Raw genomic sequence first — 22311 nt, forward strand, 5'->3', positions numbered from 1 at the left:
GTTTTATTTTATTTTTTCTCTTACCCCACATCTTCCATTTTGCAGATTTTGACTATTATTCTTTAATTTTTCTAACTATTTATTTGTGCCCACATATTTAAGACCCAATATATTTTATAATTCTTCTTTTTATTTTTCGGTTTAAGGCTCCACCATATTTTTAAATGTACTAAAATATTTAATTTAACCTCACACGTAAGAATTAACCTAAAACCCTCATCTTACATATACTTTTCTTTTGAAAAAAATAGCCTATTATTTATTTTTTATTTGTATATCAATAGTAAATTAAATCAACTTATAATAAATATAGTAAATTTAATCAATTTATAATATTAAAATAAATTTAATCAAATCCGCCTAGGCACCCATCTAGACCCCTCATAGACGCTAGGCCACAACCAGTCGCTCAACTAGCATCTAACATCTTTTAAAGGATCACGGGCCATGACTTCATCCCCAAGATTAAAGAATTAAGAGGCCTAAACCAAGAGGAATGAAGATCTTGCCTTTTTTGGGAACCAATTTAAAGAAGTTCTTAAGTTTTGTAATAGATTTAAAAGGATCATGGGCCATAACTTCGTCACCAAGATAAAAGGATTAAGAGGCCCAAACAAGAGAAATGAAGATCTTACCTTTTTTAGGAACCAATTTGAAGAAGTTTTTACATGTTTCAAACCCTAAAGTATGCAAATGTGGGTCAGACCATTTTGGCCATAGATTGTGCGCCTACTAAAAAAATGTATAGTAAAATCTCACAAGGTTTTGCCGTACAACTTAATACAAGTCTTGATTAAGAATGACGATGATCTACATTTCCTCCGATGTGCATGATTTTGTAGATAATCAAAATAATTTTGGGCCATTGATAGAAATAAATATATGATTTTAAGCTGGACATGAAAGTCCAAAATCAATACCCAATCCAACGTATTTCACCATTCCCATTAGCGCGTGATTAAAAATTTGTTAACTCCCCAAAAAGACCTTTTACATAGGGCATGAGCACGTACGAAGAAGTTAGTTTCTATTTAAACTAGTATTTGCCTACACACTTTGTGTGTATGAACACATTTTTTTAGAAAATGAGAAGGAGAGAGGGGGAGAGAGAGAGAGATAACGTGGGGGAGTGAGAGATTTTTGTTTTTGGTTTTTTTATTTTTTATTTTTTATTTTTAATATTAGAGCTATTTTAACATTACATGTAAGTATAAAAAAAATAAAATTTGGACATGTGAAATTACATTATTACCCATCTTTTTTTTTATGTGATAGAAGACTAATTTGTTTTTTCATCTTCTTTTAATTGACAAAGAAAATTTTATTAATTAGTAGAGATTAATTAATTAAACCCCAAAACAATAATTAAAAAGTATTGAACAAAAATGATTAATTAAAATGATTTTTTCGAGCCAATACCTATTTTCTCTCTCTCATTCACGTCGGTGACACGTTGACAAGCCTGAAACCCTCCTCCCTCCTCACATCAAAACCCCTAACTTTTGTTCCGGGGAAGAACCTCCAAAACCCTAGAAATTCAAATTCAACGACTCAAATTTCCATGTTTTCTTGATAGACACTCGAAAATCACAGCGAATGGGTCGCCCCGAGCCTTGTGTGTTGTTCACCCAGACCTTCGTCCATCCCCATCTCGATGAATACGTCGACGAGGTTTCTCTCTCTCTCTCTCTGTGTGCAATTTTTTGAAATTTTAATTGACCGCCATTCGGTTAATTTAATGCCTGTTTTGCAATTAATTTACGAATTTTGATTTTTAAGTTACTCTTACCTTCTATGGATTCTGTGTTGCCAATGCATTGATCGAACTATGCCGTGTGTATAAGTTTCTAAATTTGTTGAATTTATGCTTGGTTTTTACTATTAGTTAAATGTTACTCATTCGAAGCGGAATTTCATTTTTTAGGTTTTGTTTGCTGAGCCCATTGTCATCACTGCTTGCGAGTTCCTCGAACAGAACGTGTCGTTTGCTTCTCAGGCAGTATCACTTCTCGGGTAAGCGGATTTATTGATTTCGGAATTGTTTCAGCCTTTACCTTTGTTTGTGAATTTTAGAATATTGTGATAGGATCTTTTAGATTAGGCCTGAACATGAACATGCTTGTCATTATATTCAGCATTCACTTAAGCTTGTTACAAATACCGTATCTTAGATCCGGCCCAAAGCATATGCTTTCACATCTGACAAAATGTTTTTCTATCTTACGAATGCCATATCTTCTGCTGTAGAGTTTTGGTGGCATCTGTTATTTTGTCAGATGTGAAAGCATGCGTTTTGTTGCACTTTGGGAATTCTGTTTGTCTTGATGTATCTCCCCTAGATATGAGTTGTTGCTGCGGATTACATGTTTAGAATTGTTGAAATTGGCGAGTTCTTTTACTTAATATTTCTATTTCTTATTAAAAGAGAAAAGAAAAAAACATTAGTACAGTTGCTATTGCAAAGTTTAGTAACTTAGTTAAAAGATTCAAAGTCAGAAATCTAGTGTGAGATATTTTATGGGATAACCAAGGAGAAGGGATAACACAGGGGTTATTTAGTGAAGGGGAATTCGTTTTAAGATCTAAGGAAAATGTGGTTTAGGTGTTGGAATCTTGATTAAGAGGAAAGCCCCTTGATTGTGGACAAGCAGTTAGCATGTTGTCACCTGAAGTAGGTATTTCCATGGTGCTAGGAGGTGGGGTTCCCATTTCAATGTGGTGTTCAGAGGCTCTTGAAACTCTTCTAGAAGCCTTTGAAGAAACATTTCACAGGGAATGAATTCCTTTTCTCAAAACCTTTGCTTTGATATAGGATTAAATTTCTGAAGATAAATGGTGTGGGGATAGGTTGCTTATACTCGTGATGTGTCAATTGCCAATTTGTCACTCATCCTCTTACCTATTGGGTTGGAATTTAACTTCTAAAGGAGCCTAAATGTCTTTAAATTAACGAAGGCTTTCTTCCCTATTATCAATTTATCAAAATTCAATGTTAACTTTTATTAGGCCTGGTTGATATGGGCTTTTCAATTAAAATTTCCTAAAACTTAAAAATCTTGTTTTAATTGGTTGATTGATGACATGTGTTTACCTATTCTCAATCCAACCCAACATAAATAATTTGGAATTCTAGGATACATAGTGAAGTACAAGTGCTTGTTTGGAGAATTACTCATGGGAGAGTTGAGACGTACAACAATGTTGACCGTAGGAGGCCTGATATATTTCTTTCACTTTCATGGTCTTGTTGTGCAAACTGGAAGCGGTCATTTTTGTGGAGAATCGTTGTTGTGAAAACTTTTGGGGGGAAGTGTGGTGTATTGACATTTTTTTTTCCATTTGTATGGCTTGGAATGGCAATAACTTTTGAATAAAAGATGGAGAGGAGGTGTCAGAATTTGGGGACAGATCATAGAGTCAGGTTTTGGGCTTCTCTGTGGGCATTAGCTGCAAAGTTTTTAGAGATATCCCTTTGCTCTTCTGCATGCCTGTTGGGGAGATACAGTTTATTGATTAATTTCATTGAAGTTTTTTTTTCCTGTGTTAGTAACATGTTGTAGGAAGATTGAATGAAACTTTTGCATTAGATATCACACAGTTTAGATGGTAGACTTCTTGTTCACCACTTAACATTATGGCTATGTTTGGGTGAGGGACTAACGTAAAGTTAGTAAGGAATGGACTACAAAATGTTAGATAGAGGGGATTAGAAATGCACTTCATGATCATTACAAAGGAATATGAGAGGGATTTGCAAATAACTACTTGGAAGGAGTCATTAATCCCTCGTACATGCTTGTGTCATGATTATGTAGTGCATCTCTAGTCCCTTTTGTAGTCTATTTCTTCCTCACTTAGCTTCCATGCGTTGGAAATTGGAAGCCCCTCACCCATACTTAGCCTGTATTTGTTCTCTTTCTGAATTTCAAAAATAGGTTTCCATTCTTATACCAAAAATCAATAAAATTTTGGGTTTTTACCACTGAAATTTAGTTTGCCTGTGCCAGATTATGCATGATAGATATTGCATTAGTATCAATGTAGTATCAATGTTTTGAAGTGCTAATTGTTGTTTACAGGGCTACTTCACCTCCTTCATTTGCTTTGGAGGTATTTGTTCAATGTGAGGGGGAGACAAGGTTCAGGCGCCTATGTCAGCCTTTCCTATATTCTCCTTCTTCTTCAAATGTGCTAGAAGTAGAGGTAATTATCATATTTACACATGATTATGGTACATGCTGTATTCTGCAAATTTCTGCTCCTGTTTTTGAGTACCTTCCGATGGTGGACTGTCAATGTTGAGATGACAAGTATGTTCCTGTTTATAGATTTATTTGTTTTAGCTTTTTAAAATGTGTTTATTCCCTCCGTAAGTAATGATTTTAGGTCATCTTAAACTTCTTATGTGTAATCTACTTCTTTATGGAGTAAATAAATTTCTAGACTAGCACTATACTAGAAAATCATAACGTAATGGGTGGACAAATGCACTTAGAGAAAAAAGGGTTGGGAACATTTTGGTTTCAGTTTGTTTTGTTTCTGTTCCCTTCTACTTGTCCTAGCTATAGGTGAACCTAGTTGTTAATATTGATGAACAGTCTCCTTATGTATTGCTGTAACACACATTTACAAGCACATCGTTGTTTCTTCTCTTGACTATTCTCACAGGAGTCATTGCTTATCTGCAGGCTGTTGTAACTAATCATCTCGTTGTAAGGGGCAGCTACCGCAGTCTGAGCTTAGTCATATATGGAAACACGGCAGAAGATCTAGGGCAATTTAACATTGAAATTGATGATAGCTCCATAACTAATCTTGTTAGCTCTACTGAGGGAAAGCTTGAAGACCTCCCTCTTGCTTTGCATTCAACTAATCTGACAACTGGGGAATCCATATCAGCTCTTAATACTCTATCTCTACCTGTTGCGGCATCAGATATATCTGTTGAAGCTAAGCATTTATTACAACTGATTTTGAAGGTTTTTGAGTTGCCCAATCTAGGTGATGCATTGCATAAAGTTGTCGCTGCTGTAGTAACAGCTGCCACTTCTTATGTCACCTCCTCTTGGGGAAGATCCAACGAGTGTGAAGAGTTGCACAATGTTCTTAGTGAGGCCAGAACAGAGGTTATGGAGCTCTATAAAGTCTTTAAACACAAATCAGGGAATGGCTTAGCTGAACCACATGAAGACAACGGGCATTTTGAGTTTGAGGCTGAATTAGCAAATTCTAAACAGTTGGTGGATGTGTTAAGTCAGTACTTTCAATTTAGTAGGGACTTCTTGAGTGTTGTGCATCACCAACTTCCGCAGGTGATTAAATTACAATTTCTTTCATTTCTGTACTCCATATTTTCAAAATACACCAGACAAAAGTGCGTGCTCTCTCTCTCTCTCTCTCTCTCTCTCTCTCTCTCTTTCTACTTGTGTGCCCACATTGAATGTGATCCATTTTAATGTTGTATCTTTGTTTTCAGAATACAAATGTCATGTTGGGGTTGAGTGTGGCTTTTCTTTTGTGCTCTGGAAGAGAGAGTTGCTTTCATTTTGTTAGTGGTGGGGGAATGGAGCAGCTTGTACATGCTTTTTGTTGTGACAAGCAGAATTCTACTGCTAGTACATTACTACTACTTGGAGTTGTTGAGAAGGCTACTCAGCATTCTTTTGGGTGTGAAGGATTTTTAGGTTGGTGGCCACGTGAAGACGAAAACATCCCATCTGGTGTCAGTGATGGTTATAGTAGATTGTTAAATCTGTTATTGCAAAAGCAGCGTCATGATCTTGCTTCTTGTGCAACTTACGTCCTTCATCGGTTAAGATTTTATGAGGTTGCTTCAAGATTCGAGGTATACTTTCACTTTTGTGACACTGTTTGTGGTTTTACTTGTGTTTGTGCGACCTATATTTTAAGTGGTTTCCTATGGTAATTCTATTCTTTGCAGTGCGCAGCTTTATCGGTATTGGGTGGTCTATCTACTGTTGGTAGAGTCACAAGTGGAACTCTGGACATGCTTATCTGTGCAAAGTCACAGCTTAAAAAGCTGTTGGTCAGTTCAGTTGTCATTTTGTTGCTTTTGTTTTCAGCTATGTGAAACCTTTGGATATATTTTTTCCACTTTAGATGTCACTGAAACTTGCATTGCAGTTTTTTTGTTCATACTTAATAATTACTTATTGACAAGTATTTATGCAGAAATTGATAAATTCACGTGGTCCAATTGAAGATCCTTCTCCAGTTGCCCAAGCAACCAAATCCTTGATTCTTGGTCAGACTGAAGGTTTGTTGTCATTCAAAGCATCCAATAACTTGATTGCTTCTTCAAATTGTTGTTTCTCAAATTCAGATATCGACATGCATTTGCTGGCTCTTCTCAAGGTAAATTCCCTGTTTGCTCTTTCAGCTTCTTCCTAAAAAACTGAGCTATGGTTAATTTATATAGTTTATTTGTATAGTCTCTATGATGTATGGCCTATTACTGCTCCTTATTTCACTATTATTCTAAATTGCATGCCTTTTTGTCATTAATTTTAAAAGGGTGAAAGTCTAGGCTGGGGACTAACTTTGTTAGAATTGAAAACTATACTTCTCTGAACATTGGCAGACCAAAATAGAGAGGTAGAAGTAGCATGTAGCAAGTAAACTAAGTATGTGATAGTAGGGATGCGGTGGAGAAATATAGTTTTGGATAGACCTGACTGACAGAGGTTGGTCCATGTTAAAAAACCTGACTCCCCAAAGACTTGGATGTTTATGTATTATATGTTAATGAACATAGGGGTAGAGTTAATATTTTATTAGCTCAACTCTATATCCAAATTGTTGCATCACCGTTTATTTAATCACTTGGAAAGGGACTAAGAAATACCTTGCAGTACTTGGATCTAACGGAAGACTTGGCACAAAACCGAGCTCAGTGGCGTTCTAGGATTCATAGAGCTGACCCCACATAGTGGGATATACAACTTTGTTGTTGTTATTCAACTGCATGATCAAATTAAATCACTAAAATACCCTCAAGTTCGTTATCCAGAATCAACACAAATTAAACTCTCTAATCTGTTCATTCCCTGAATCGGGTGAAGTTTTGTCCAGAAAATTGTTTTTTCCAACCTGCCTATTATTTTCCTGTGTGTTCACACTCGCTCTTTATTTACATCACAGTTTAAATTTAGGTAGTTGTTCTTGTTTACTCTATGTATTGCAATTTATGCTGCAATTTGCAATGGATATTTTAAGTTTTTTCTTTTTTGCTCAATGTTTAAACAATATAACCATATTAGTTTTTGACTAAGCAATGTTTAAAATACCTTGGTAACAGGAGAGGGGATTTCTACCTCTATCAGTTGCAATATTGTCGTCATCCATATTGCGTTCAGAAGTCGGATGTGTGAGGGACATATTTGTGGATGTTGTGTCATCAATTGAGGCCATAATTCTCTCCCTTCTTTTTTGTCGCTCAGGTCTCTCTAATGCTCTCCTATTATCAAGCTTCTTATATCTGTCAAATCCAGATCATGTTAATGACAATTATGACATCACATGTTTTCTTACTCAGGCTTAATTTTTCTTCTGCACCACCCTGAACTTTCTGCAACAATAATAGGTGCACTAAGGGGTGCTAATGATGTGAATAAGGATGCGTGTCTTCCTCTTCGATATGCATTTATTTCATTATCCAAAGGATTCTTTTGTGCTCCACAGGATGTTGGAATGATTGTTGGGGTCCATTTGAGGGTGGTTAGACTTTTGGCCCCTGTTGATTTTAAAATCTCTGTTACAGACTTTCAGCTAAGAGCCTAAGATAGAAACTTTCTAATGCTTTGGTGCAGGTTAATGCTGTAGACCGTTTGCTTACTGCAGCACCTAACTCTGAAGAATTTTTATGGGTGTTGTGGGAACTGTGTGGTCTTGCAAGGTGGAACGGAATTCATCTTGGTGATTCTCAGTTGTTAATACATGGTCTTTAACCACTTTTCTGTTTTGATTTGCAGGTCTGACTGTGGACGTCAAGCATTATTGGCTCTGGGGTATTTTCCGGAGGTACTGATGAATTTTCTATCTGAAACCATATAGTAATAATTATTGCACAAGTCTACTTCCAACCAATTTAAACTAGCTTGATTTTAAAATACAACTTTTTTCATCTATATGGAACTTATCTTGGCTTTTGGAAATCATTCTTATATTAATGATTTACTAAATAGTAACTAATTTGCTAAGTTCTTATGTTGAATTCTAAATTTTTCATGTTTCACATTATATTTTTGAAGTTTTGTTTTGTTTGATGGGTACAAACAGTTTGAACTTAGGCCTCATAAACAAGCCAAAGAGGGTTTACGAACTAACCTAAGCAGTATTATGCAATTTTATTTTGGTATATAATTATGATCACAAATGTAGATTTGTTAGTTTTACAAGTTCCAAAATCTAACAATGTAGTATCTGTGGTATCTGAACAATAGTTCTGTATGTTGTTCTTGGTATTCCTATTGTTAGATTATCCTTTATAGATACATACTTCAGTTATTGACAAATGAGTGAATATCTATTTTGTAGGCTGTTAAAATTTTGATTGAAGCTTTACATTATGCCAAAGAAACAGAGCCGCTTGCTAAAAATAATGGTTGTGCACTTGCCTTCATCTAAATCTGAAAGTTTGACAATTATGTACTTTTTTTAGTTATGTATTTAGTATTTACTCAGTTGATGTTCTGGATATTCAGGAGCCTCGCCGTTAAATATTGCCATATTTCACTCAGCTGCTGAGATTTTTGAAGCAATTGTTTCTGATTCCACTGCATCTTCTCTTGGATCTTGGATTGGACATGTTATGGAGCTCCATAGGGCTTTACATTCCTCTTCTCCTGGGTCAAATAGGAAAGATGCCCCCACACGGCTGTTGGAATGGATAGATGCTGGTGTAGTATATCATAAAAATGGGGCAACAAGTCTTATACGGTATGCTGCTGTGTTGGCTTCTGGAGGAGATGCCCACTTGACTTCAAACATACCGCTGGTGGCAGATTTGGCAGATGTAGAGAATGCAGTTGGAGATACATCTTGTGGTTCTGATGTGAATGTTATGGAAAATCTTGGAAAGTTTATATCTGACAAGACTTTTGATGGTGTTAATCTTCGTGACTCTTCTGTAGTACAGTTGACAACAGCATTTCGCATTTTAGCGTTCATTTCAGAGAACTCAGTATGTGATTTTCTACTTTTTTATTTACCGTTATAGTGAATTTTTTATGTTGCTCATGTTTATTTTGTTGATGTAGACTGTTGCTGCTACTTTGTATGATGAAGGTGTTATACCAATAATCTATGCAGTTCTGGTCAATTGTAGGTCTATGCTTGAGAGGTCCTCAAACAGTTATGGTATGTTGATTGGAAATAGTTGATTTGCATATATATTGTATAACCATTATAAGTGTTTCTTTGAAAAGTTTGCTACCAAACTTGTCCCATCAAAATCCAAATATTTCTACACTGTAAACTTAGGGGGAAGAGGTGATTTCAACATCACCTCAACTTTTCAGTGTTAAGAGTTCTCTGTACATTTATATGTCCTTGCTCTCTGTTCATTAGGTTCTTTGCTGTCTTCAATTTGGCTTCCCCAACTTTTCTTCCTCTTGCTTATAAGTTTGTTGCAGTTACAGATTCCTCTCATTTCTTTTAGAACCTTCTCCTCAAATCAGACACTTCCTTATTGTACAATATTCTGATATTTTAATAGGTCCATTTTGTTTGACTTGTGGAAAATTTGCTCTTATTTTGTCTTGAACAGACTACCTTGTTGATGAGGAGTGCAATACTACATCAGATTTATTGTCGGAACGTAATCATGAGCAGAGTTTAGTTGATCTTCTTATTCCTACAATTGTGTTGTTGATCAATTTGTTGCAGAAATTGCAGGTTTGCTACATTTTGTTCCTAGCTTCTATATGATTGATTTATATATATGGGAAGTTTTGTTTGATTGAGAGAAGCAGCATTTCACATTGGAGTAAAGTTGTCTGTAAACGGTTACCATCTAATCTGGATGCTCACATCATTCATGTTAGAGATTCTAAAATGTTGGTAATCTCATTGGATAAAACAACCTTTTATCTAGGGCGTAGGATAGATGTGTTGACATTAGCAGCTATGGTCTAACTAAATTTTGAGAAAATCATGACTAACAAACTGTCAGATGCTGAAATGTTGGTAATCTCACTAGATAAAAAAACCTTTTTATGTAGGGCATAGGATAGATGTGTTGACATTAGAAGCTATGGTTTTGGTCATGTTATGTCATTGGATTGATTGGGTATGAATCTATCTAAATGGAATTTTCCTTTCATTCTACCCATGACTAGTAGAAAAGAGGGAAATCTTTTCCTTCTATGTAGGGCAGAGAATAGTTGTGTTTGGTTTTGTCCATGAATATATCTCATTTTTGTGAAAGGATGCTTTCACTACCTCACGCTATAAACAAACTGTTAAATGTAAATTTCATTACATCCTACTGATTTGTAAAGAGGAAATGTTTGATTGTTTCATCCTTATGTTTGATTGTTTCATCCTTCTGTTTTTAGATCTGGGAATTGCATGAACTTGCTGCTGCATTTTAATTTCCAGTTCATTTGGGACTTGCACACTGTTTGTATTTGTAAGATGTATGCTCTCACCAGTTGTACATTAAAATGTGGTCTTTTGACTGCTATCTGTAGGAAGTACAAGAGCAGCACAGAAATACCAAGTTATTGAATGCCCTTCTACGATTGCATAGAGAAGTAAGGTAACTGTCTCATCCTCATTTTCCTATTCCCTAGACGTGTTAGTTTTATTCATACATAATTTGACTGAATTTATTCAATTGCAGTCCAAAATTGGCTGCATGTGCAGCGGACTTATCCTCTCCATATCCTGTTTCTGCACTTGGTTTTGGAGCTATCTGTCATCTTCTGGTGTCGGCACTTGCTTGTTGGCCGGTCTATGGTTGGACTCCTGGCCTTTTCCACTCCCTCCTTGCTAATGTTCAAGTTCCTTCTTTGCTGGCCTTGGGTCCAAAGGAAACATGTAGTTTGCTTTGTCTCCTGGTATGCATTTCTTCTCTTGTTCCTTTCTTTTGTTTTTGGGAATATCATGTAGAACAGTCATTGTAAGTGATTTAGTGAAAGATTAAAGATACGTACGTTTCATAAGGAGCTTGACTTAGAGCTGTCTGAGACTTTCCTAGTAGCAGGATCATTAAAAACAGCAGTGGTTTAGCATGCCTAGTCCATTGTAGTTATTCATAGTGCACTTAACAACCCTTGTGTATCTGTAACTAGTGGCGCTTTCCATTCCCGGTATCTGTTTATTGTGCGGTTGCTGTACCAAAGAGAGTGAATACATACAGCATCATGCTATACTGATTATTCACTTTGTAAATTTCGGAGTGATTCTTTTCTTGGCCGATAACTTGGACTGTATTCAATGCTTTTGGTTTAAGAACTGCTTGTCTAAATTGTTATTTTGATATAATCAACGATCATTGACAACATCTAGTTTCTTTTCTGATACTTTGTTTATTGAGTTGGTAAATGTGGCATACTTTGCCTAAACCATCAGTTATGTTATAATTTCCACCTTTTGTGGGCTGCTAAAAAACGTATGACACAAGTTTTAACATGTTTTCTCTTGTGTTTTCTTCCTTTCTGGGAATGCAAGAATGATTTATTTCCTGATGAAGGGGTCTGGCTCTGGAAAAATGGGATGCCCTTGTTGAGTGCCCTTAGAAAGTTGTCTGTTGGGACTGTTTTGGGTCCTCAGAAGGAGAGACAGGTCAATTGGTATTTGCATCATATGCACCTGGAGAAGATGCTCGGCCAATTGACGCCACATCTTGACAAAGTTGCCCAGATTATTCAACATTATGCTATCTCTGTATGTGATTTCTTTCAGTGAAGTTACCTGTTATTTTACTTTTTGTTTTCTTTCTCGTACCTCTGAGAGAAAAGAGTAGGCAGCGGACCCACTCTTAATGAATACTTGCAGCTTTTGTCATCTTGCACGACTAATGAGATCACTTTAAACAGGCACTGGTGGTCATTCAAGACATGCTTCGAGTCTTTATTATTCGTATTGCTTGCCTAAGAGCTCAAAGTTTTCCCGTACTTTTACGACCCATATTCTCATGGATTCGTGATCATACGTATGATACATCTTCGCCATCAGATACGGATGCTTATAAGGCAAGTTTCTTGCCACTGTTAAAAATTAATAGTTTGTGTATTTTTGTATATTTAAGTATCCTCTTCTCTTTCCAGGTTTATAGATATATTGATTTCATTGCTAGCTTATTGGAGCATCCACGTGCCAAGGTTTGCATTTTAATTTCTCATTTATTTTGTTCCCTTCCTTTTGTATATCAAAGAAGCATTGGATTTTTAATTTCGGTTTTCCTTTTGCAGTCACTATTATTGAAGGAGGGTGCATTTAAGTTGCTAATCAGAGTGTTGGATAGTTGTTTAGTTGCCACTGAGACAGAAGGAATAGAGAATCTTGATGGTAGAAGTTCAGCTACATTTGGATTCGGTTTGCTCAATTGGTGCCTCCCTGTATTCAAGTCCTTCTCATTGATTTTCATTCCTCAAGCATCTCCACACCATGCTGGGGTAAATGATTTGTAAGTAGATAATATACATATACATATACATATTAATATTATTTCTTTTCTTTTTAATTGGATCATACAATTTGAATTTGTGTATGCTAAACTACTTCTGGTTTAACAGGCACGAATTTGAAAAGTTGAGTGCTGAAGATTGCAAAATCTTTTTAAAGTATTTCCTCAGGTTTTGTCAGGTAACTCTCTCCTTCCTCTGGACCTGAAGTTGGATAAGTGTATGTTGGTCAGTGTGATATTTTTTCAGTAGCTAGTTTTTGTTGTTTACTGTCTGGCTGCCCAATGGGTCTGAAAGAGTAAATAAGAATTGTGCTTGAACACAAAATAAGCAAATACTTGGCATTCTGAAGACAGTTGGGAAAATTGAGCATTAAAGATGATAATGATAATAATTTTCTGGGACTTCCTTCTAATGATTTTGAGCCGTTATGGAATTATTAATATGACAAGCGACTATATCAACTTCACATTGTAAACTGTTCACTCATATTACTAATAACTAGACGAGGAAAGAGTTCTTTAGTTATATATTTTTTTTTTGCAAGAAAGTAATTGGGAAGAGATTGAGAAGTATAAAGCGCAATGGATGGTCCATCAGAATCAGACAACTAAAGATATAACCATACTATTCAAAACCGGTACCAAATGGAAGAAACCAGTAAAAGATTTGGCTCTTCTTATTTGATTTGTTGAGAGTATCCTTCCTTTCCAGGTTCTACCAGTTGGAAAAGAATTACTTGCCTGTCTTACTGCTTTTAAAGAACTGGGTGCTTGCAGTGAAGGTCAAAAAGCTTTAGCAGCCACTTTATATCCTGCCCTCTCTGTTGAGGACCATGAATGGAGAAAGAGTCCCCCATTGTTAAGTTGCTGTAAAAACTTGTTAAGATCAGTTTACTCTAAAGATGGGTTGTCAAGTTATGGAATTGAGGCCGTCAATGCATTGTCTGTGGGATCTTTCCGCTTCTGCCTTGATGGGGAAAGGTGACTACTCTTACCTTATCGGCTATTTTACCAAATCATAATTTTAGGGTAGACTTGTTAATTGTTGTATGTTTTGAGTTGTTTAACATTGCCAATTTATTTGCCTAAAAACCATCTAGGTTTCATGGCATTGTGTCCTTGAACTATATTCTTTTTTTCCTTCTACTTGTTTCATTTAGTAGTTTCACATACTTGGCAAACTGCAGAGCTATAAAAGATGAGTGTCCCTTAGGCCTTGTTTGGCACATCGTATAAGAGACCAGATAGTATTATATAATACGAAACAGGTGTTTGGTGAGCTTTCATACTAAATAAGTACTGGATTATTAATCCGGCCCCACCTATTGTCTCCCTTACACCCGCTTGTTTATCCCGACCAAAACCTTGGGATTATTTAGTTGGGTTCACGCGAACAAAAACACACTGGCTTTTCTCCAGGCCATCTCGCCATCTGCTTTGCACATCACAAACTTCTCAAGGTATTCTTTCTCTCGCTCTTTCTCCATCCCCACCTCCGATCAGCATCAAGCAAATTTCAAACGGAAAGGTTGCAGATCGAACTCAAATCACGCCGGGACACATTATCTGAGTTTTTGGCTGGTTCATTGATTTTGTTGATGTGTGGTGATTAAACTCAAAACTGGGCAAGATTTCATCTGGGTTTTTATTTCAATGGATTAGAAACTCAGAGCTGGGCGAGATTTTATCTGGGTCTTTTAATTTAATGGATTACAAGCTCAAAATTGGGTTTTTGGCTGCCATGATTCCCCTGGAAGGATGGAATTGATGATTTTTTAAGTGCGTTTCATTTTTGAATGAATGAATCTGGAGGTTTGCTTCTGTAAATTGAACCCACCTCTGTGCTGGGTTCTTTCTGCACCGCTGCTTGACACCAACCACCCACGCTGTTGTGATGGCTGCTGGGTTCTCTCTGACAACTTTGTTTTTTTTCTGTTCATTTTCTTTTCCAGCAATCATTAAACTGGGTTTTTTTGCATTTGACAACTTTGTATTTTGTTTTTTATTCTTTTTCTTTTTCATTAATGATTAATTTTTTTCTCTTAAAAAAAACAGTTGTAAGTTTTCTTATCCGGTACAGTACACAGTATAAATAATACGACTATTAGTCTGATACTATACCAAACGTCTGATTAATTAGTCAGCACTATCCGATGACAAGTTATCGTATCCGACTGAAATAGCTAGTACAGTCTGAGCTACAAACGAGGCCTTGACGTTAGTTTTTTTTTTTTTTTTTCCCATATGTAGGGAGTTTGTTGCTCACTGGGGCTAAGATGGTGCCATATAATTAATTTTTCCAATGGGCCTTTTGTAATACGACACACATTGGTTAGAATTAGGATTACTGGGATATCCTCGAACAGATTTTGAAATGCTTGCAAGTCAATTTTGACTTTTTAGTATAGTGATTTTGGCATTAGTTGCCAAATATGTATACTTTAGGATTCATTAAAATGTTATTTCCCAAGTAAACTTTTGGCTTTTTTAGAACCATTATATTAGAATTCTATTTCCTGATAAGTAACTTTGCATTACAATTGTATGACCTTACTTGAACAGGGTTTGTGCTACAGGTTGTACTTTTCTGTCCTTGAGTTCTGAAGTAATTTGGGGTGTCTCTATGCACATGTGCTATAATATATATATTGGCTTTGGTTTCTTCTGTTCGGTATCTGCATTCTTTTAAGCTTTGGAATGGAATTTGTAATATCCATGTCACTGGTTAGACTTATTGCTTGGTTCTTTGTTAGATTGAATCCAGACATGGTTGTTGCGGTGAGACTCCTGTTCGGAGTGTCTGATGATGTTATAGCTGAAGCAGATGGTGTGCCTGATGAAAACTTGAGCTATATTCATGAATTGACCTCTCAATTGAAGACCATGGAGGCTGCCCATATTGCCGGCTCTGATACTCAAACCCTTCTGTATCAGGTATAACTGGTTTTGATTTCTTCTTTCATGGGATTCTTTGTAATCTCCAAAATTGTTTGCATAATTTTAATATCTGACATTGTCTTCATGAATGCACAGGTTTTAGAATCTGCGAAATCATTAACATTGCTATTGCAAAAACCTAGTTCGTCGTTAAAGGTGGATGATGTCTTTTCTGTTGATTCCATACCTCTGCCACCAAATATTCTAGTTTCTTTAAATACCCATATAATGCCAGATGGTGGTGCTGAAATGGATTGTGATTGTCTTTACCAAGGATCACTTGGAGACAAGTTTCACTGGGAGTGTCCTGATAAATCATCAGAATCAAATCTTAAAAGGAAACAGCCGCCATCACTTGATGGCCCAAATAGGCGTGCAAGAGGAGAAAACTCCCCGGCTGAAACTGCAAATCAAAATGTGTTTCCACGAGGACTGGGTTCAACTACTGCGTCATTGGGTCCTACTCGTAGGGATACCTTTCGGCAGCGCAAACCAAATACCAGCAGGCCTCCTTCCATGCATGTTGATGACTATGTTGCAAGAGAAAGAAATGATGGCGTTTCTACTTCTAATGTAATAGCAGTCCAGCGGGTGGGATCTACTGGTGGGCGACCTCCGTCAATTCATGTAGATGAATTTATGGCCAGGCAAAGGGAACGCCAAAATCTAGTGTCGCCGGTTGTTGTGGATGCGGCTGTACCAGTGAAGAGTTCAACTCCTGTGAATGACACAGCTACAGAGAAGTTCAACAAGCCTAAACAATTGAAAGCAGATCTTGATGATGATCTTCAGGGCATTGACATAGTATTTGACGGTGAGGAGTCTGAACCTGATGACAAACTGCCCTTTCCTCAGCCGGATGATCACCTGCAACAGCCTGCTCCTGTCATTGTTGAGCAGAATTCTCCCCACTCTATTGTTGAAGAGACAGAGAGTGACTTGGCGACTACAGTAGCATCTAACATGGATGAGAACACACAAAGTGAATTTTCTTCTAGGATGTCAGTATCACGTCCTGAAATTCCATTGACTCGTGAACCCAGTGTTTCTTCAGATAAAAAGTACTTTGAGCATTCTGATGACTCGAAGAATGCTATACTACACAAGGCTTCTAGTGGTTTTGACTCTGCAACAGCAGCAAATAGTCCTAGATTCCCTGTTTTTGCTTATAATAACTCTTCAGCATCTTCCATACAGATACCAGTTGATTCTAGGATGACTCCACAAAATTTCTTTCCGAAGAGTAGTCCGCAACATGCTGGCAATGTGCCTCCAGGATTTTATGACCAGAGATTTCTTCCAAATCAACCTCCTTTACCTCCCATGCCACCTCCCTCAACAGCTGTGATATTGCAGACTTCTGATTCTGTTCCAAGTCAATCATCACCTTTTATGAACTCTATGACTGATGTACAGCAGTCACTTCCGACACCCTTTCAGGTACGTTCTGTAGACATTTTTCTTCACCTGTCTTGTGTAGCTGTCTCTTGCTGGTTTATATGCATTTATGTAACCTCTTTGCTGTGCTTCATTGCAGATTCGCTCAGATTATCTTTCTCCCTTCAATAATGGTTCCACATCTTCAAGAAATTTCATCTCTTCTCCTAGTGGGGCTGTCAGACCACCTCCACCACTTCCTCCTACACCACCTCCTTTTTCCTCTAGTCCATATAATTTAACGCCCAATAGAACTATTACCCAGTCTTCAGTATATAATCAGACAAGTGTGGGAACAAGTGAACTTCTTCATAGCTCTACCACACCTTCAGGGGCCAGAGTAAATACCTACTCGCCATCTCAGCACATGGTTTTCCGACCTGGTTCTAATTCTATGAGTCCTTATGGAAGCATCCCAACTCAGCTGCAAGGCGACAATGCAACTGTTTTGCAGAATCTCTCTATCGCTCAGTCTTCCATTCAGGCAATTCATTCCCTTGCTCAGTTGCAGCCGCTGCAGCCACCACAGGTTCCACGCCCTCCACAACCACCTCAGCATCTTAGGCCACCTATGCAAGCTTCACAACAGTTGGAGCAAGGTGTATCTATGCAGAACCAAGTTCAAATGCATTCACCACAGATTCTGCAACAGCCACACGTTTCACCTATGCATGCGTACTATCAATCCCAACAGCAGGAGTTTGCTCATGTGCAGCAGCAACAGCAAGTTGACCATTCTCAACAGCAGGCAATGCATCAATCAGGGGATGGTACATCCCAGCAACAAGATCCAGCAATGTCATTACATGAATACTTCAAGTCCCCAGAAGCTATTCAGGTATTTGTTACGTAGGATACTTGCAGAGCGAAAAAACCTTTTCATGAGTTCTGGATTTCCCTTCAATATTGGAGACCATTTGGTGTCGTCTTAGGGGCAAAAATGCATCTGTGAAGAACTTCAGTTTTAGAGCTTTCTTCAAGTATACTTTTTAAAATGAAAACAAAAAACAAATTTTTTTTTTTTGTGAAAGATGTTTCTGGAGATGCTCCTTCATATGGACCCTTGCACTTTCTGTTTAAGCTTTTAGACGTGTTTGACCGATTTGACCTTTGCTCTCTTCTAATTATTCGTTTTCCTTCTATGGCAGTCTTTATTGAGTGACCGAGATAAACTTTGTCAGCTTTTGGAGCAGCATCCAAAGTTAATGCAGATGCTTGAGGTATTTTCTTTTGTCCTGGGGTCCTATATCAGCCTGCTAGTTCGTGTATCCTCTTTATTAATAGTGTTGCTTTTCTTAATCTTGAATGATGGGGAATACATAATGAACACCAAATGTGTAGGGTTTTAGATATAAATGAGGCTAAAATGTTAAAAAAAGAAGCTATAAAACGTTAGATACAACGTATGTGAAATGACTATAAATGGTTTTGAATGAACCCCAAGGAATCTTTGTTATCACGTGTTTTAAAAGTTCTGTTCTTTTAATTTCAGTTTTGGTTACTATGGACCGTAATAATCTGATAATGTACAACAAAATGCCCAGGCTTGAATTCTCTCCTCCCATGTAGGTCCTTAGTTGACAATTGACATGCATATGACTTGATGGCTTAAAGCTTCTTTCCGCTGGTCTTGTCTTTGTTTGCGCTGAACATGTCTTTCTATATTTTAATAACCGAGTTGAGTCTCTTCCTCGTATGCCTTTTGGTTTACTTTATTTGTTCTCTCCTTGTATGTTTCTGCCTGGAGAAGGGCATATTTCTTGTTTGTACTCGTTGCAAGGTGACCTCGGATGCTATGCCGTTCTAACGTGCTAGATTTGTTTGGTTCTTGTGAATTAACAGGAGAAGTTGGGCCAGATATAACGGAAGGACCAAGAGTCGGAAGAGTTTCTCATGCTTCCTAGGAGGTTAACCTTTGATCAATCATTTAATTTTTTGGTCACCTGAAATTTTGTATCGCTAATGTACTGTAAAACTGTACATTATATTTTTCCAACCTTGATAATGTAATTCAATCCTATAAGAAAAGGTGTCATATTAGTGTAATTCCTGCCTGGTTTAATTAGCTGCAATGCAAACGCGTTTAATCGGTAGCTCGAATGTGCATTTATGACCTCATCAAAAGTTTTCACTGAGGTTTTGTGCTCCATTTTTGTATACTCGGGTTGAGTTCTTCCAAGGTTGGCCAATTTGTTGGGTATTCAATTATACCTGTCGTGTGTGACACACCCTGACCGTCATTTGGACTCTGAATCGAGCTGTGCTGTCTAATATCTGGAAGGTGACGAAGTCATGAAGTGTACTGTAGTGGAAAATGTGGATAAATTTTAACCTAAAAGTGCCTATATATAAGAGTGCGCTGTGAGCGGGAATGAACTTATTTCACACGTGATGTTAGACCATAAGTATAGTAGAGTGGATTGAGAATCATACCATCGAAGGTAATCTCCAATGCCAAGAATTGCCATAAATCCTCGTCGATAAGAATGCTTAGTTATTAAAACTTGGAGGGGCGAAAAACAAGGGTGAGTGGGTTTGAAAATAAAGTTTTATAAAAACATTTCTGAAAACATTGTAACCTCTCGTCGTAAAACAAGTATAGTTTCCAAAATATACTTACTAAGTATAGTATAAAAAGATACTTACCATAATCTGTAAAGTCTCAAGAATTCATTACGGCACAATATCTTGTAACTAAGGGCAGGAGATCCAAAATCACAAAATCTCAATAGTATTACAAATAAAATCAGTTGCTTAACAACCTATGCTAGCACACGAGTTGGAGTCGCCTAATGTGACCTGTACGACTGAACTGATGCTCATCAATCTATGCTAGCACACAGAGTCGAAGTTGCCTAATGCAACCTGTACGACAGGACTGAGTGTAATCATAATATATGCTTTAGTGCTATAATCACGTGAAGACTGACACTATTCGCAGTCACCTACGAGTCAGAGTTGCCTAATGCAACCTGTATGACAGGACTGGCACCTACTTGGATCCAGGACGAGCGTGCGGTGCGGATGTGAACATACACGTGAAAGACTAGCCATGGCCCTGGGTGAGCATTAACATCGGGTGCAGCAATGTATGATGAGCAGATAACATAGATATAATCATGCTACAACAATTCAACAATTCTAGTCATTATAATACTATTCATGACCATAAATATAATTAAGGCATACCCTTAATAATAAGTTTACCTGTGCATTCTGTAGGATTATTTCGTCATTTCCCAACAATGAGGCATTTCTTATAACGTTAATTTAATCATGCCAATCACGTAGAGAATTTATTTATAAATGTATATATGGAAACTAACCTATATATATAAAAGACCCACTCACCTGAAGTGCGCGCTACAACTTCCTAGCACGGATATCGAGGTGTCACAAATGATCGTTGCCTAGAACAAATATCGAATTATGTCTTAGAATTCTTATTGATAGAACATGTAATTTACATAAAACACATCCCCAATGATGTTCTAGAATGATTTGAACCCCATTGACCAAAAGTCAACCATTGGTCAAAGGTCGACGGTAGGGTCCACAACCCTACGTAACTCGATCTGGAAGATCTGCACCTCGAATTTCCGATTTGTAACTTCTCAAGAGTTTCAATAAGCTTCTAAAACAACATCCTAAAGTTTCGGAATGATCCAATAGTCAAATCTTTGCCAATCGCTAAAATTAAGTGGCGACCAACGTTTTATTTTATGAACTTAAAAATCCAATTCGGGAAGATCCGTACATCAGATTCCCAATCTATAAGTTCCTAATGTTCTCAAATATTACGTACTATAACGAATTAAAGTTTGGTGATGATCCAACAGTCGGATCGTCGATTCATTTAATATCCAAGTGACGGTCTCTATCAAAACAATAGTCTTACGACGAGATTTCGTCAATTGAAAGTCACATATGGAATTAGGGCATCCAAATTAGTCTAGGAAGGGCAGATGGGGTCTCGGCCCACGTGCCACCGCACGTGGCGGCCGGCTGCCGTGGCTCACCGGAAAATTCAACTATTTCCAAAAATTCTCAAATTTTATAGGAATGAAGATCTCAATGAGTAGAGCAAGTTTTATACCTGTGGTCAAGTCCAATTTAGCCAAGAAATGCTTGACTTTTCCCACGAACGGCCGGAACCCTAGTTTTGGGTGTGCTTCGATTTGACTTCCATGTGAGCTCCGACGCCTCTACCACAGCTTGGACTTTGTTCCAGACCTCAAGAGAAGTGTTTTGGTGGTGGAGATTGATGTGATTTCCTTCGGAAATGGCCGATCGCCGGTGTGGCCCTTCGCACCCATCGATGCAATTCTTCGTGATTCTGAGCCTAATTTCTTGGATTTGGGGTGGAAATGATAAGGAAAGGGACATGGAGTACTTCCCAGGTGGTGGTTCAGCTTAAATCGTCGGAATTTGGCCGGCGGAACCCACGACTTCCATTGTTTTTGACCGGGTCGGGTCTCAAAATGAGTCAAGGAGGTGACCCAGTTTCTTCCCCTTCATTCTTTCTTCCCTCATTTCCCTCATTTCTTTCTTCTCCTATTGGTTCATTCCTTCCTCTCTCCTCTCCCATTCGGCCAACCTCTCTCTTTACGCTTACACGATCGTCTCGTCAAGAACTTCGAGAGTATGGTAAAATAATAACTCGTACGCGTCACGAAAGGTGGTAAAAAAAAGTCAACAATCTAGCCTCTAGGGCATTTTTGTCAATTCACTCATTTAAAATTTAATAAAATCGTAAAGTTAGGGACGGGTTGTCATAGCGTGCATGTAGGATCTTACTATCTTCTTGTTAATTTTAGGGTTTTTATCACAAATGGTCCCTGAGTATACAAAATCAATCAATGTCTTCCCTAAAATTCATTGTCGTACATCAATTTGGACCTTCAGTTGATATTCCGTCAATTATTCTGTTAGTATGTATGTGGAACCCACAAATTTAATGGTGACACATGTATTATGCAAAATAAGGGTTTTTATTGCAAATGGTCCCTGACATTGATTAAACTCCTCATTTGGTCCCTGAGTTTCAAAAATCGATAAATTTGGTCCCTGACTTTCAGTGGCGAAGCTACATATAGGAGCGAGTCTTAAGCCCCTTTGGTTCGGCCGGAAACTTGAAAACATGGTGGCTATTTTTGTTTGTTCGTACTGCTGCGCTGCTTACTGTGTGCAGGGCTTTTATTTTTTTAGAGTAAAACGACATCGTTTTACTTGCTATTTGAAAAAAAAAATGATAATATTGCGCCCGGAGAGGGGGGGGACCACTG

The 22311-nt window shown here is 37.5% G+C and overlaps 1 protein-coding gene across 3 annotated transcripts; it reads left to right on the forward strand.

Annotated features, from left to right (window-relative positions):
- The first annotated feature begins 1417 nt into the window (after positions 1-1417).
- Positions 1418-19072, forward strand: LOC137744809 (protein virilizer homolog). Of its 3 annotated transcripts, XR_015954142.1 has the most exons (29): positions 1451-1671; positions 1925-2013; positions 4080-4203; positions 4689-5312; positions 5477-5845; positions 5942-6046; positions 6193-6375; positions 7319-7460; positions 7556-7737; positions 7830-7915; positions 7992-8040; positions 8557-8623; positions 8724-9202; positions 9279-9378; positions 9788-9915; positions 10713-10780; positions 10865-11081; positions 11695-11910; positions 12063-12218; positions 12294-12347; positions 12438-12652; positions 12762-12831; positions 13365-13633; positions 15406-15586; positions 15686-17029; positions 17127-17864; positions 18175-18246; positions 18596-18703; positions 18869-19072. XR_015954142.1 is itself a non-coding variant. In XM_068484609.2 (28 exons), exons 1-28 carry the CDS (start codon positions 1597-1599, stop codon positions 18887-18889), a joined length of 6423 nt encoding a protein of 2140 aa, XP_068340710.2. In that variant the 5' UTR covers positions 1418-1596; the 3' UTR covers positions 18890-19072. The 3 variants fall into 3 exon arrangements, 2 of the variants coding, with proteins under 2 accessions (XP_068340710.2, XP_068340711.2); XM_068484609.2 differs by lacking the exon at positions 18596-18703 and having other exon boundaries at positions 1418-1671; XM_068484610.2 differs by lacking the exon at positions 18596-18703 and having other exon boundaries at positions 1458-1671; positions 7604-7737.
- The last annotated feature ends 3239 nt before the right edge of the window (positions 19073-22311 follow it).

This window comes from Pyrus communis, chromosome 12 (assembly GCF_041283825.1).
Source record: "Pyrus communis isolate YQ-2024b chromosome 12, ASM4128382v1, whole genome shotgun sequence".
NCBI classification, from domain to species: domain Eukaryota; kingdom Viridiplantae; phylum Streptophyta; class Magnoliopsida; order Rosales; family Rosaceae; genus Pyrus; species Pyrus communis.

Excerpts from the sequence above, each read along its gene's own strand:
- LOC137744809 (XM_068484609.2), top strand. The coding sequence starts at position 1,597 with ATGGGTCGCCCCGAGCCTTGTGTGTTGTTCACCCAGACCTTCGTCCAT. Across the intron at positions 9,203-9,278 it reads CGTTCATTTCAGAGAACTCA|ACTGTTGCTGCTACTTTGTA; the intron begins GTATGTGATTTT and ends TTGTTGATGTAG. Across the intron at positions 12,348-12,437 it reads TGGAGCATCCACGTGCCAAG|TCACTATTATTGAAGGAGGG; the intron begins GTTTGCATTTTA and ends TTCCTTTTGCAG.